Source organism: Hoplias malabaricus, chromosome 8 (assembly GCF_029633855.1).
Source record: "Hoplias malabaricus isolate fHopMal1 chromosome 8, fHopMal1.hap1, whole genome shotgun sequence".
Lineage (NCBI taxonomy): Eukaryota > Metazoa > Chordata > Actinopteri > Characiformes > Erythrinidae > Hoplias > Hoplias malabaricus.
Window position 1 is genome coordinate 15,064,030 of NC_089807.1, and position 16,402 is coordinate 15,080,431.

Sequence of the window (16,402 nt, forward strand, 5' to 3'; positions counted from 1 at the left end):
TGGGGTAAACAAAATAAAATGTACATTTGCACTGAATTAGAATAATTGTTTATAAATAGATTTGTTAATTTGGTGCTATTTATAAACGTCCAGACATAATTTGTTGAATGAGTGGGAAAACCTTCCACACACGTAGTACAAGGGGTACCAAAACACTACCAACGTTTCTGCAGTGAAAGTAGACTGGCTGAAATCATGCCCTTAGTTAATTTACCAGTGCTTTGTGAGGATAAAGGCACATGAACTTATGAAAGTACATATATTTTTCTCATAGAAAAGGAAACATTCATCCTGTTACCTTGAATCCAGTCAGGCATTTTTTTTCTGGTCAAAAAATAAATGCTTCTCTTCTTTGCTAACCCTTGCTTATAAAAGAATGTTCTTCAAAATAATATCTATAGTAATATTTCCCAAATTGGACATCCAAGAAAGTGCCTCTTTCAATAAATGGCAGCGGCATGAGTGGGAATGTTTAACCACAGAATGAAAGTGCACAAATCTCCTACAGCAGAGGAGACTGGTTTGCGAAACACATATCAACAGCTGTGATTCTCTATTTGTTTTTTCACGTATTTCATCTTTAATTTCAGGCAGATATTTCAGTCTTATCACACTAAAATTAAAACTGTTTTGAGATTTAACATTTACTTGGATGAATAACTTGCTTAAGAATATTTTTTTGTTCTTCTCCAGCAGTGACCCACACTAATAATATTTGGTGGCGTCATATATCAACCTAACGTGTGTTGACATGCCCTGGCCCCAGTAAAACAAGTAACAAGTAGAATATTTTTGTAACATGTGCAATGTGTGTATATTGCCGTTACAGGATTACTGGCTCTCTCTGCTCTTTAAACGCCTTGTGGGCCCCAGGGTGCTAGCAGTGCATGTTGCTGGGCTCCAGAGGAAGCCACGCCCCGGAAAAGTCATCAGAGACAAGCTGCGCATCTATGCACACTGTACCAGCTTCCACAAGTAGGTTTGTCTGTGTGTCTGTGTTTTATCTCTGGATACGTTTTCATGAACTCTAGTAAGAGCAAAGCAGATGTAGCAGCATGGCATGCCACTTTCCTTCATAAACATTTAAGTGCCTGAGCAATTAGGGTCTACTTGGCAGGCATTACTGTCATATGCCAGGTTCTCTGTTATTTGAGAAGACTGCCCAGAGTGGTTTACACAGTTCTATATATCTGCTTAGGCTCAAGCACATAAATTATAGACTCCAGACACCCACTCTTTCAAAGTGAAAAGCCATAAAATTTAACAAGTATCAATTATCAAGTGTGCAGGGGCCCTTTCTACTGTCACAGAGTTGCTGAAAGGCAGTAGAGGCCTTTCTCCCAGCTCAGGTAGGTAAGAGGGATTTTTTGGCTAGGGAGGGCAGAGTAATCGGACAATAGGAGGGTCTGTCTCCAGACCAGATAAAAATGCAACCAGTCCCTTTGATGGTTATCGTTTACTCTCATGATGTGCATAGGTCTTGCTGGCTTGTCAGCAGCAGTGTAGACTTACGGACCAAAGTCCTGCCTGAGCTCAGTTACAGCGTGTCTTACTACAGCACATCCTGGCCTCAGGCCTGAGCTTCTTGTAGTCTCATCCAGGGATCCAGATTAACTTTCGCACCCTATTGATATTGAAATTTATATTCGTGTTTTATTGTCTCACGCACACACACCGGTGATTAGGGGCAGTGAACAAACACACACACCTGGAACTGTGGGCAGTCACCCTTGGCGCCCGGGGAGCATTCCAGGGCATCTCAGGTGTGGATTGAGGGAGGAGACAGCATTGTTCTTTCACTCCACCCTGCCCTCAATTTTCCTGCTAGTCAAGGGGATCAAACAGGTGACCTTCTGGTCCTAAGTCCAGTTCACTAACCTTTAGGCCATGGCTGCCTCCATATTTGATGAATAAAGTATGAATGATAAAATATAAATGACAAATGAATTTAAATAACTGGTCAAAAATTTGGTATAAGTACAGCAAATATTCAGAGATAACTGAAGCAGGTTAAATTTGTTTTGTGTCCATAAAATCAGTGGATGTGAATTACACCTATCAGGTTGCAGGTGAAATCCTGAGGGCATGTGCAGTATTGCAGAACTGAAAAGCAGTATACAGGAGAAGACTCAAATAATTCACACAGTCCTTGCATATTTGTCAAAGTAATATCACCTTTGAAATTAAATTAGCTTCTGAACTGAGTGAGTAAGAATGTGACCACTAAATTAAAGGAGACATATCATACCCCCTTTTCAGTTAACTCAGTTTTTTGAGGTCTTAATGAAGATCCTGTGATATGGTGTGTAATAAAAGGATCAAACAACACAGCAACATTCTCCCTCATCTATACAGCCCTGTTTAGACCAGTCTATTTCAGCCCCTGTGCCTTTAAATAGCTTAGTTTAGTGCAATAGCCCAGAGGGGTAAGGAGCAAGTAAAAGAAGCTCTTACGTATTTCTCTGTGCTCATGTTAGTTTTACTTCATTTAACCTCGTCTTGCAGCTTCTACATGAAGGTGAATAATTGGAGAGTGGCCCAAGTGGCCTGAATTGTGCTCATTGGAGAACTCACTTGCTGAAGGACAATCATATCTTCCAAGAATGAAAGGCAATGGTCTACTGTTTTCATCATATCTTCCTCTGTGTAATGTTGATTTTGCATTTGACTGTATACATAAAGACATATAAAGTGTTTTGAAAATCTGCCAGATCCTCTGACTTTTAAAATACTATTTCACAATGTGACTCTCAGCAGTACACTGATATCATATGTTGGCATGTTTTCAATTTTTCTTTTCCTTGCAACTAAAAAAATGTAGTGCTTTTCAAAATTTTATAAAATTTGTGTGATTTCATAGACAAATGGGTGATCAGAACCTTGATTTTTGGCAGCAATGCATAAACAAACTGCTTAAATTCATCTCCCTCAAATTGTGTGGTTTGCATTCAGTCAGTTGTTGGAATGACTAGTTAAGCAAGGCACAGATTATTATTATTTTATTTTATTTATTTTTTTTATCTGAGCCAGCTCAACTCATCAGAACACCCTTACACAAATACAAAACAGATCTCCCTTTCCTTTTTTTTTTTTTTTTCTTTTCCAGTTTGCTTCCATACACCAAAGGCAGCATGGTTTGTGATGTCCAAAATGTGCCTGAACCGTTAGTTGACATCAAACAAAATATTAAATGTTTATGTTCCCAATGCAAATGCTTGAGAAGTTCAGGTTTTTTTTTCTAGGTATTGTTTATCACGCTTCAATATGTTTGTCTCATCTAATGGAGTCAAACGGAAAATCTCTGTCTAAGTTACTAAACTCTGTTAAAACTGAGACACCACATACATATCACATGAGGATTGTTTTCATTTTGTTTCTTGGTCTTTTTCAAATTTGCTTTAGTTCCACAAGCTCTGTTCACTGTATGCCAAAGTGTAAAGACTCACATGGATGAGATGCCAGGATGGTTGTGCTCAGAGAGATTACTAACAGACCTGTCTGACAAAAGCCAAGCTCTGACCTGCTCACTTGCTCCTCTGCAACATGTGGTATTCACTACAGCTGTGTTGTTCTTGCTTTTACGTCCTTCTACTTATTGAATTTTTATGGAGTCAAATTGGGGTCGTTAATAGTTGTAAAAATAGTAAGATATTGTGAACAAAAATGCTTCTCTTTTATTACATTCCTTTTTCTAATTTACCCTCAGATTTTCTGTCTTTATTCACCTTTTTTTTTTGCTTTATGCTCCTGTATTTGTACTTGTTTTTCCCCCCTTTTTATATATAGGCAGGGCAAGAGTTTTAAGGCATGCCCTGAGAATAAGGCCTGTTATGAATTTGGTTGTGTATGTTTCATCAGTGGTTCATTTTAAATACCCTACATGGCCAAAAGTGTGTAGAGATTGGTTCATTCAACATTTCTTCTGTTAGAAAGTTTGCTTTTTTAACATTGTATTTCTCCACTTTCCCACAGTAAAATATCACATCATGATTGGCTATGAAAATGTTTTTATTATAGTGGATTTCACGTAAAATAAACACAAAATTTATTTCAAGTCTGCTTTTTTCATGCATTAGTTTGCAGCAAGTTATCTTTAGTTATTCAACACCTGCACTTACTACGCTAGTAGCTTCCCTCCTAAACAGGCTCCTGTAATAAAGCATGTAGACAGGCACATATTTTTTTATATAAACAACAGAGTGTTTTCAAAGTGTATATGTCATGATTGGGCTTTTACCCAGTGTGCACCCTGCAGATGAGAAGGTGTTCACAAATATTTGGTAATATAGTTTGTTTGAGATGAACTGCTGATGACATTAAGCATGCATGACATGCCTTCTTCCCAGGGCATTTTACTCCTGTTAACCTGCCCCCTGTCAAAACAAGGTCCAAAAATGCACAGGTCAATACAAAAGACACATAAGCACAGATGAATGGCTCATCAAGAGTATAAAAGAAGTATAAATGCAGGATGAATTTTATTATTTTAACAACTATTAAAAGCCCCAGTTTTGTCATGTTTGTCTTAGAACTGTGCCATAATTAATCTTTGTCTAATATTGTATCCCCAACATCTGATCTTAAGCATTATTTTTATAAGTGCTGCTCCAGCTCCCAATCACGTTTACTGTTCTATTTTGTGTCTATTGTTTTAGAAGTTTTAGTAGATGAATACTTGTTTGAATGAATACTTATTTAAAGATTCAGCATGCTTTTGGACCATTTCTCACCAATTTCTTTTTCCTTGCCATTTCCTATAGTCACAATTATGTCAGAGGATCTGTAACAATCTACATCATTAATCTGCATCGTTCAAGAAAGAAAATAAAGCTGGCTGGGACGTTACGTAATAAAACTGTCCACCAATACCTGTTACAACCTTTTGGAGCAGAAGGCCTTCACTCAAAGTAAGTGAATATTCTATATAAGAATATGGATTGTCTATATGTAAATGTTAAATATAAAAGTGCTATTTAGGAAGTAAATAGAGAACATGTGAAATTTGAAATGTATTGTGCTGTTCATCTTGTTGAGAAACTGAGTAATAATGCATGAAAATTACTTTTACCCACACCCAAGATCTTGTGTTGAATTAGCGTGTCATGAAACCATTATCAGCTATCTTCAATCTCTGCAGTTCAGCTCATTCACACATTATTGCCTGAGACTGTGACCAAAAGTTGGTTTCTCAGTTTACTGAAAAAATCTTTGAAGATCAGGATATTGCTGTTTTTTCCACAAAAAAGATTAACTTAGAGAGAGTTGAAATAATGTATGTCTCACGCTCTGTGGTCATTGAGAAGATCCCAGACATACAGAGCTCAGCTAATTGTTTTCTAACAAAATATCTAGCTTCTACACCAATGATGGTTCCCCTTTCACCAACACTGATCTAACAGACTAAATAGCATGAGGAAAATACTGGGAGAAAGACCTGGGTTACAACAACACAGTTAATCCCCTCAAATCAGTTAAATGGGCTATGAGGATTTTTCCATTTTGCACTCATATCATGATTTTATTAGAGATAACTTATCCAAGGAAGTCAAAGTAGAGCTGAGACAAACAAGCCTACGTACATGGTGTTCAGAATGAATAAACCTTTTTCTTTGAAATTCATCTCTGCAGTCTTGGATTTACGTTTGAAGCGGAAAAAAGTAAATCAGATACTGACAAAATAGTGTGATGGCAATGTTAAGGCATGGCCAAGTGTTTCTTTTTATTATGAATGCTGAGTAAATGGCTCAGTATTTGCCTATTCCTAAAACAATATGAATGGCTTGCTCTTAAAACATATTCTAGGAGATTGAGTGGTGCAAATGTTCAGGCAACACTGGAGCTCATTGCTGGTACTATCAGAAAACCAAGCATTGAAACATTGCCATCAAAATGGACCATAAAATGGGATTAGCATAATAACTGTCTCAGCTTATTGAAACTGAAAACAAACTGACTGTGCAGTGATAAGTAACTTCCCTTAGAAGCTGCTGGCAGCAGTTTGGCCAGTATTTAAATGTTGTTGATATTTTCTGTTTCATGTGGAATTCTGTGATCCTTTAGGTCATCCCTGCGTAAACCTAAGGCCTATTATCGAGATTTAAGTGCAAGCGTATGGTGTTATGGCACTGATTGGTTTAGAGTTAAAAGAAAAAAAAACACATTTTGCAGTGGTAACTGTGGCGAAATTATTTTTTCAACGGAGTCCAAATAATATTGTTTTCTGTTTATAAAAATATCTGGCAAAAAAAGCACTGAAACTGAACAACATATTTAAACCATATGCTGATGAAATCAAATAAACAAGTCACCATGTTGAGCCATATTTTGGCATATACATTTTATAGTGAAAGAGGGAGAAAATAGAAGATAGTATAGATTGTCCTGAAGACAGTTGTAGAAACCAATTGCCAATTATATTGAAGAATGCAATCATTCATATAGGGTTTCATGAAAACATTATCATTGCTGCTTTTGAAACATGTATTAGTATGTCAAATAATTATAATCAGTTTACCATAATACAGTGCCCTGTGTTCACCCCCTTGGCTTTTTACCTATTTTGTAACATTAGAACTGGTATTTAAATGTTTTTATTATTATTTTTTTATCTAAACTGTATGTGATGCATCTGCACAAAATGATCTTATTGGTGAAGTGAAATGAGGAAAATTGGTATGTGTATATGTATTCACCCCCTTTGCTCTGAAGCCCCTAAAAAGTTCTGGTGCAACCAATTGCCTTCAGAAGTCACATGCCTAGTAAAAATGTCCACCTGTGTGCAATCTAAGTGTCACATGATCTGTCAGTATATACACCTTTTCTGAAAGGCCCCAGAGGCTGCAACACCATTTAAGCAAGAGGCATCACTAACCAAACAACACCATTAAGACCATGGAGAAAGTTGTTGAGAATTACAATCCAGGGTTGGGTTATATAAAAAATTTCCAAATCTCCGATGATCCCCCAGAGCACCATCAAATTCATTATCATCAAATGGAAAGAACATGGTACTGCAACAAATCTGTCCGCCCACCAAAAAACTCAGACCGGGCAAGGAGGGCATTAATCAGAGAGGCAGCACAGGGACCAAAGGTAACCCTGAAGGATCTGCAGAGTTCTCACACAAAGACTGGAGTATCTGTTCATACGGCCACAATAAGCCATACACTCCATAGAGCTGAGCTTTATGGAAGAGTGGCCAGAAGAAAAGCCTTTATTTACAGACAAAAGTAGGAAGGCTCATTTTGAGTTTGCCAAAAGGCATGTGGGAGACTCCTCAAATGTATGGAGGAAGGTGCTCTGGTCAGATGAGACCAAAATGGAACTTTTTGGCCACTAAGGAAAACGCTGTGTCTGCCCCAAAACCAACACATCATATCACCTCAAGAACACCATCCCCACAGTGAAACATGGTGGTGGCAGCATCGGGCTGTGGGGATGTTTTTCAGCAGCAGGGACTGGGAAACTGGTCAGAGTCGAGGGGAAGGACGATGGTGCTATATACAGAGATATCCTTGAGCAAAATGGTCTGTCAGTGATTTGAGACTGGGATGGAGGTTCACCTTCCAACAGTATCAATAATATCGGGAAAGTACAGTACTTTATTAATTGCTTCACACTGCTCAGAATTTTCCATATAACATTTTAGAATGCTGTATAGAATTTTTATGGATTTCTTTTGGTATAAACATTGATATCTGCTCTTAATCTGGCTGTTTTAAACTGGCCCCTGTAGTCATTAGATTAATTAACCCAGTTCTCCCGCAACACATTTTTCTGTGCTGTAAGTAATGGCAAAATATCCAGGGTATTTCTCTTTTGAAATGCCCAGAGCTCCATATGGGCTGAATCAGTGCCTTCCAGACCAAATTGAGTGAGTAACATATACACGCAGCCTATAAAGTTACTCATGACACATTCCGGTGCTAAAATCCTCTGCAAAGCCTATGCTGGCAAATTAAATGTTCATTTTCCGGGGCTACACTTGAACACTCTCAGACTCCGCATACTGCTCTTACGGGTTTTCCTAGGTTAAAAGTTTCCCACAGTGTGATGAGGATCTTTTTCATTGTTGTAGTTTGTCCTTTTCCTCCAGTTAAAAATGTTACTTTTTTAATGTTCTTTGAGGTGTAGTTTGAGGAGGAAGCAGTATATTAAATGTTGGGAAAGCGCCTTTCTTTTGTCTAGAATCTGGAATGATGCTGTAGTCTCGTCCAAGTCAGCTGTCAAAACAAAACCATGTAGTAAACCAGGTGACTGTTCCAGAAACATGTAAGCAGAGAGGATTAAATTATAAGCATCACTTGGTGGAGTTTTTATGAGCAAAGCACTGTAGTTTAGCAGTAAATGTCTTACATGCTGGGAAAATCCTGGTCTCTATAATTTAGTTTTGTTTACATGCACACAATATGACTGTGTGTACATGTTTGTACATATTTGTTGTTGCTGTAAGCCACTCTTGCTTAATACATACGATCGGCCAGTTCACTACAGTGTTTAACCTGATGGCTTTCCTTGTTACCTGCTTGAAGTTTTATGAGACCTGTGGAGTGAGACCTGTTCTGTTTCTAATCAACGGGACTCCACTGCTCCTGGACATGCCATGCAATGGCTAATAGAGAGTAGGGTGCAGACTAAACCTCTGAAGAGTTATGAAACAAACAATTATGAGTTGGTTGCAGTGGTGCTGAGTTTATTACAGTCTTTTTGGAGGGTGTAGCCTCCTGTTGTTCATCCAACCTCTGCTGCCTAATGGCTTTATTGGAAAGAGTTATGTGGAACATGAGATGCCTATTTAGGAGTTCTGTTTTACTGAGCGACTTAAGGGAATCAAATGTCAACATCCCGCCATCCTCTCCTGAAAGAACTTGGCTAGAAATCTAGATTTAATGCTCGCTCATATATTGAAAGTACATCACATTTTGTCAGATTTATTGAATGTATGTGTTAACTAGTAAGGCTTTAGTGGCAGCATCTGGTCAGGCGGGAGAACACACATGACAAACGTGAAAGTTGAGCCAGGAAGTTAGATTTAAACATTTCCTTAAAAGGTCTGCCGTTGTGTCACACTTTCCTTTACACTCTGTTTTTGGATGTTTTGGTTGTCAGTGATAGCTGATGATTTCCGTACTTGTAGCTCTGTTTAATCTTTGTAGCACATTTGATTAGATAACACTATGGTACTTTAGGTAGGTGTGAGGGTGCGCAAAACATTTTTTACATTTTTTTTTAAATGTAAACAAATCAAGCTGCAAAAAAGAAATAAGTAAATCTTCGTTTTCACAACTGCTTATAAAAATCATACCACAATGGTGTGTGGAGTGGATTGTAACTAGCTAAAGGACTAATTGTTTCTGTTGCTTTGCTCTCAACTCACCTCCAGCCATGAATGTTGAAGGAGGAGAAATTATCGTTTCTTCACTCACCTCACTCAACTGTTTATTTTATTTTATTTTGTTTATTGACTTTTCTGTCCCAAGCTCACTTCTCTAACCTTTAAACCGAGTGCACCTTGCATGAAGTCAGCCTCTATTGCAATATTTCCTCACAAAGCAGCACAATACAGTACGAATAAGGTTAGCAAAAGTACACGAGCAGAAACCTAATGCGTATTGCCAGCACATTCTCTGATCAGATGACACTAAGATTAACCTGTTTGGATTAGATGAGATTTAGCTTGTTTGATGTGGACCTGGCCAAGGCTACTACAGTGGCTGCATAGTGCCAGCTGTGAAACATAGGTAAGGTTGCATAATTACAGGGTTGTATAATTTCCCCAGGTGTAGGGGAGATAATTCCAACTGTAAAGACACTTGCCATGAAAGAAATGTTCAGGAAAGAATGTCACCTGATCTGAAAAGTAGAGGAACCTAACTCCTCCAGCAAAGAGAGCTGAAAAGAACCATTTAGGAAGAATAGTAAAATCTCTCTTTAAATGTAGGTGCTGCACTAGTATCATCCATACAACAAGGCTTGTAGCTGTCTCAGAACAACAAGAAGGGGCATGTCAAATATAAGTTAACTGACTTTTGTCACCACATTATAGTTTAGAATTCAGAACAGTTCTGTTATTTAAAATTTGTATAATTATTTAATCATGTTTTTCTTTATATAATTCATTATCTGTAAGCACTTATCCAGTTCAGGGTCACGGTGAGTCCAGAGCCTACCTGGAATTATTGAGTGCAAGGCAGGAATACACCCTGGAGGGGGCGCCAGTCCTTCACAGGGCAACACACACACTTTTTGAGTCGCCAATCCACTTACCAACATGTGTTTTTTTGGACTGTGTGAGGAGCACCCGGAGGAAACCCACGCAGACACGGGGAGAACACACCAAACTCCTCACAGACAGTCACCCGGAGCAGGAATCGAACCCACAACCTCCAGGTCCCTGGAGCTGTGTGACTGTGACACTACCTGCTGCGCCACTGTGCTTTATATAAATGCTTATTTATTTTTGAAAGTTATTCATGATTTAACGATACTGAACAGTGTGCTGACTTTTGTTGTATACTGCGCACATGGCACTTGCAAATTCTTCCATTTTGAAGTTTTCTTTGAGGCTGGTTACAATAATCTGTCCAGTCCTGAGTTCAGAGAATGTAGAAATGTTCATCCACATACGTGTCTTCTTGTGCTTATGGTATGTGATCATAAATGTACACAGAACAGAGTACTGGTTTCATTTGCGGTCTAGGTGCCCTGTGGGCATTTGTCTTGTCAGGTATGTCTCCCTCACACACATGCCTACATCTGTAACCAGGAGCTGCTCCAACTCCAGCATATGGAACCATTAGGAGACTTTAATTTAATATACATCTTATCTTAAGGACATACAGACACAACCTTCTGTCGAGGCCTTTAGTGAAGTGCCATGTATTGCATGCTTCCATAGCTCTCATTCTCCATTTAACTCACATGTATAAATCCCTCTTATGGAAAGAGGTGATTTTGAAGACGATTGCTCCTTGGCGTGGCTTCTGAAGCTTGCTGTGTCACACTGCATCACCGCGTAGCCTGCAGCAGGATTCCAGGTGGAAATTCCAGGCCCATGGGCAACAGGCAGGCTCAGAAAGAATCTTGGTTTCCAGATCATTTCAATCTGTGTTATCACAGTGTGGAACGAGATGATCAAATCAGTCTCCTATTTGGCAACAGCACCTAGGAGATGGATTATGTCAAGGTTGTGGAAAATGAAGGTTTTGGTTCATACTGAACCATGCATGAAAAAGGAATGAATGCTTGAGGAGCTGGGTTTTGTCCTTGATTGTGTTACTAAGATATTGGTTAGCTCCATCTGGGCATAATTTTAATGAATTAAGATTGAAATAAATGCTGTTCTTTGTGCTGTTCAGTGGGAGTGATTGTGTATTCGATCTCTATTTAACAAAACTAACAAATTACAGAAACGTAACTATAGTCCGTCTCAAATCATTCATTTATTTGGGTTTATTATAGTTTTGTTTCTTTTCAGGCTGCAACATGCCACTTTGGCGCCACCCAGTGGATCAAAAAGCAACTTAGTTAGTTCAAAATATATTTATGACAGCAGCTCTTCATGCTGTACAGCCCTGTGGGACGCCAGATTGAAGTCCCTGATATGTCTGCTGTTTCTTTGAGAGATTCTAACACTATTATGATGTTATTTCATTGGAATTTTTACCATTTCATTTTTTTATTTAGCTGAAAGCTTTTCAACCCCCCCCCCCCCCCCGCTTTGTTTTCTAAAGCGGTAGAAATAATACAATAATACAAAAAATATTACGGTTAAAAGGCTATTTTATATATTACAACAATGTGTATTAGATCAGTGTGATGTGGTATTGACACATGCTTTTTATTGTGCTCTACAGGTTTGTGCAGTTGAATGGAGAGCCCTTGTCCATGGTAGACAGTGACATGTTCCCTGAACTGAAGCCACGAACGCTCAGAGCAGGGCGAACAATAGCTATGCCGCCTGTTTCCATTGGCTTCTATGTCATCAAGAACATAAATGCCTATGCCTGTCGAAGATAATACACACACTCTTACCTCAGACAATCAAACGCAATGCACCAGCCCACTGTGGCACTCCTAGTCACTCCCTGTGGTCTTGCATCCCTATGCAGAGATTCTGAAAGGATTGCCCTTCATGCAAGCAAGGGTTGCACTGAATGTACCTTTCAGCAGCTTTTTTTCTTTTCTTTTTTTTATTGCAAGACTAACTGTACAAGCAAAGCCTTGTTTTTTTCTCCAGGCTGTTTTTGCCTTGAAGTAATGCAAAGTTGCTATTTGTTGCTTTTATGTTGTTTTGGTGAATGTCAGGAGGCACCTTCTTTGATAAGTCCAGTGTTTTTGTGTAAATTGCATCGCAGTATCCAAACTCTGGCTTTCCTAAAGAACTCAAGATAAAATCCCTACTTCTGTGGCAATGCTAGCTAACACCAGGTGCGTTTTTAAACATTTTAAATTGTTAAATGTAGTCAACAGCAGAGTGTCCTTACACTTCATTCTCTAAGTTCCTTGTCTCCTCCTCCTCCTCCTCCTCCTCCTCAGTGATCTTGTAAGTAAAACTAAGCCAGTAGGAAAAAAGGAAGGCTTAGCTGTGGGCAAAAAGCCAGGTTCTCGATCCATTATCTCTGTACAGTAAATCAAAGCTCAACATCTAAATCCTTGTCATCATAACTTATAGACTTATATAAGCTAAAAAAATCTTCAACTTTTAACCCCTTGAAAGACAACAAAGGGAAGGAAAAAAGAACTTGTTAAAATGTTAAATTTCTGCTTCTACTTCATGGAACATCCCGACCTGCAGTGCAGTGATGTCACATTTTCCACTAGCCCACGAGCCAACATAGCTATGTATCATAGTGCGTGAAAACCTGCGGTGTACATATGAATGACTCAGAAATGAATCCCGAAAATGCCAGTGTGCACCACTATTGTCCAGTGTAATGTAATCAGTTGTTTTACCAATAACTTATTCTTTAAGCTCCAGGCTCGTTAAACTGACTCAGACAGAGCTATCAGTAACTAAACTCATGACAATGGAATATATTCTTTCCGTTTGTGTATCATTTAGTAATTTTGTAGCTTCCTGTCATGGCTCTATATTGCACGTGTTATTACACACACATGGTGCATTGCTTTTTGCCACAGCACTGTAAGCCTGTGTCCCTAATCTCAGGCTTATGAAAAGAACCTTTTATTAGAACTGTACCCAGCACTACCTTATAAAGTTTGTGTAGACAAATGTCCAGACAATCATTTGTGCTGCTAGACCTATGGTAAATATTAAGCTTGATTATAACAAATTATTTTGAACAGATTTGAGCATAATTGTTTATTATAGTTTTTTAGAAGTGTGCTTGTTTTCTTGTGCATATATTATTTATAAATATATATAAGTATATTTGTACATTTTTCTGTTCAAAGAAAACATTTGATGTTTTTGGTCAGTTAACTGTTTATCAGTGGATTATATGTTTCTTTTGTAGCATATGAGAGTGCCTTTAACCATGAATTGTAGAGACTCATTTTGCCAATGCAAATTATTAAAAAAAATAATAATAAAGTGCTTGTCTACATGTATAATACAAAATAATATACATTGTATGGTTTGGTTTACAATACCTACATGTTTTGTGGAAGATAAACACCTATGAAATGTGTCATAACTGAAGATGTCAAATGTTAGTCATGTGCTTTTTATTTGGTGACCTCCATTCTTTTCTATGGTGTGTACTCAGAGGATGCCACGTATGGCAAGATCAGCCAGAGCACAACCTGGTTCACTTTTTTTCTTTTCTGAGTGAGTTTGTTCAGGGTGAACATCTTTCCCATATGAATGTGTTTATTGATTATTGGAGTTGTTCATATTTTCTGATTTACTGGAGCATTATTTTATTACAAGATTTGATCTAATATTATTTTTGCCTAAAATACATATTTGCAATAAAATGAAGTTACAAAACTGTCTTTTGTTTCTGCTGGAATGTGCAGCACTGTTGCTTGTGGACTGTTTTTGTTCACCAGGTGTTGCTGAATCTCTGAGCTCACGTGTTTTTACTTATTTCTACAGAACCAAATGCACTCATCGGTCAAAGGGAAAAAAAAACGAACATTACTGTTGGTATTATCATTTATTACCCTATGAAATCATGTATACATCTGACCAGTTATGGCCTCAGAAGACCTAGCTTAACAGAAGCTAGTTTTGGATGTGCTGTGGTTCAGAGAGGCTAAATCAGAGCTGCACATGTTGAGGAGTGTAAGGTGAGAGGATGAAAGAACTGGGGGAGCCTAGTGATTTATATCTGGGCCTAAACACAAAAGAATGTCAGAAATAAACTGACAGAAAGAGGCAATGGAAAACCAGGACATGGAGCTTTATGTCCCATCAGGTTGGGGAAGAAGATCAACTGACGAGTCTTCAAAGGGCACCAGGCCGGGGCTTCGGCCTAGCACTGGAGAGATCACAAAGGGAACGAGGCAACTCGGCCAGAGTGAGGTTGCACAGCACACATCAGCAGATGTTCCTCTTCGCAGCAGCTGGAACCAGGCTTTGTTGTGGGATGGGAGAGCATTGTGTTGTCAGGACAGTGTTGTGAAGCAGCTAGTGATGGAAACCATTTGCAACCAAGCATAGCACAATTCCAAAGATGTCGGGAGTAATGGGAAATAGGAGAGAAGCCATGCCAAGCTCGATGTCTGTCTTCGCTAAATGGCACACAGAAAAGTTGAAGACGGCCTAGTTAAAGTTGTTTGATGGCAATGTCAGTCATAAGACCGTGGGGCCTTCTGCTGTCATTCCTCGTGGGTGAAGTCATCTCAACTCTTTTAGGTAGAGTTTTATTGTGAAAAGTAGTTCCAGTCCGACTCGCCATATTTCCCCTCCTTTTTTGCCCTGTCTCTGCTCCGTTTGAACACAGTCTTTAACATCATACACTATATTCCAAGCCCTGTACATAATGCAGATGGCTGAATTATTTACATAAATATCAGCATTCGCCTCTACTGTTAACCTCAAGAAACATGTCTCCATTACACATGTGGTTCATCTTAAATGAGTCAATGTGGTCCATTTATAAACACAGTCCTGGCTTGTTCACACTTGGGTTTGTTTGGTAAAGAGCCACAAGAACTGACATGACCCAGAAGCCCTTTGCGAGCATTTTTTACCGTTCAAAGATATTTATCTATTTAAACCATGCAGCCTACTTCAAGGAACAGACTTTTGAAAAGCTGAGTAAACACCAAGTTGAAAATGCAGCAGCATGAAAACATGCATTGTTTACTTTACAAAGTTCAAAATGAAAGGGGTAAGGGAAGGATGCGGCGCCGGAGTCAGAAGGCGTTTCTCACATAGAGTCATAGGAGGAAAAAATTAATTTCATTCCTCCATATGTGAACGAAAGCTAATGGATCACTCGTTTCTGAGGTATGGCTGTTGGTTGTATGTTATTTACAAGCTGACGGAACATTTCTTTGCAATCCATACAGTGGAGAGGCCACAGCAGAGTCTGCATACCTTTGCGTGACTATCCCCTGTTAGCCATGCCCACTGTAACCAAATCCAGCATGAAACTGTTTATATTTTTTGACCCATTTGGACTGTGCAGACCCACACAGCTCAAAGTAAAGATGGTGGTTTCTGTGTTGTTTATACTATGTATGCAGTAGTAAGCTTAAAAAAAGGACTTATGTGAAGGTTAGGAAAGTAGGGTAGGCCATGTTTGAACAGTGTTAAATTCTTACAGGTGTGAGGTGTTTTTTGTTTTTACGAAAAGGCATTAATATTTCTGCTGAAAATGTAACATTATGACAATTGCATTTACTTTTGGCTCACATATGAACATTTTCTGTGGTACAGAGTTTGGATCTAGTTAAGAGACAGTATCAAAAACCACATTAAGAGATGCATTTTTAATAAGATTATGTAGGCTACTATTTATTCATAATCAATTATTTATACGTTTGCATAAAATTGGTTGGGCAGCACAGAGGCGCAGCAGGTAGTGTCACACAGCTCCAGGGACCTGGAGGTTGTGAGTTCGAGTACCGCTCCGGGTGACTGTCTGTAAGGAGTGTGGTGTGTTCTCCCTGTGTCTGTGAGGGTTTCCTCCGGGTGACTGTCTGTGAGGAGTTGGTGTGTTCTCCCCGTGACCGCGTGGGTTTCCTCCGGGTGACTGTCTGTGAGGAGTTGGTGTGTTCTCCCTGTGTCCGCGTGGGTTTCCTCCGGGTGACTGTCTGTGAGGAGTTGGTGTGTTCTCCCTCTGTCCGCGTGGGTTTCCTCCGGGTGCTCCGGTTTCCTCCCAAGGTCCAAAAACACACGTTGGCAGGTGGATTGGCGACTCAAAAGTGCCCGTAGGTGTGAGTGAATGTGTGAATATGTGTTTGTGTGTGTCATCCTGTGAAGGTG

At 39.1% G+C, this 16,402-nt stretch overlaps 1 protein-coding gene across 1 annotated transcript in view; it reads left to right on the forward strand.

The window, feature by feature from the left end:
* hpse2 (heparanase 2) overlaps positions 1–13,308 on the forward strand; it is a 64,426-nt gene extending 51,118 nt beyond the window's left edge. Inside the window, exons 10-12 of the mRNA XM_066679818.1 lie at positions 830–975; positions 4,761–4,907; positions 11,856–13,308. Of these exons, the coding sequence (XP_066535915.1) occupies positions 830–975; positions 4,761–4,907; positions 11,856–12,018 (456 nt within the window). The 3' untranslated portion in view covers positions 12,019–13,308. The remainder of the gene's footprint in view (positions 1–829; positions 976–4,760; positions 4,908–11,855) is intronic.
* Positions 13,309–16,402: the final 3,094 nt, after the last annotated feature.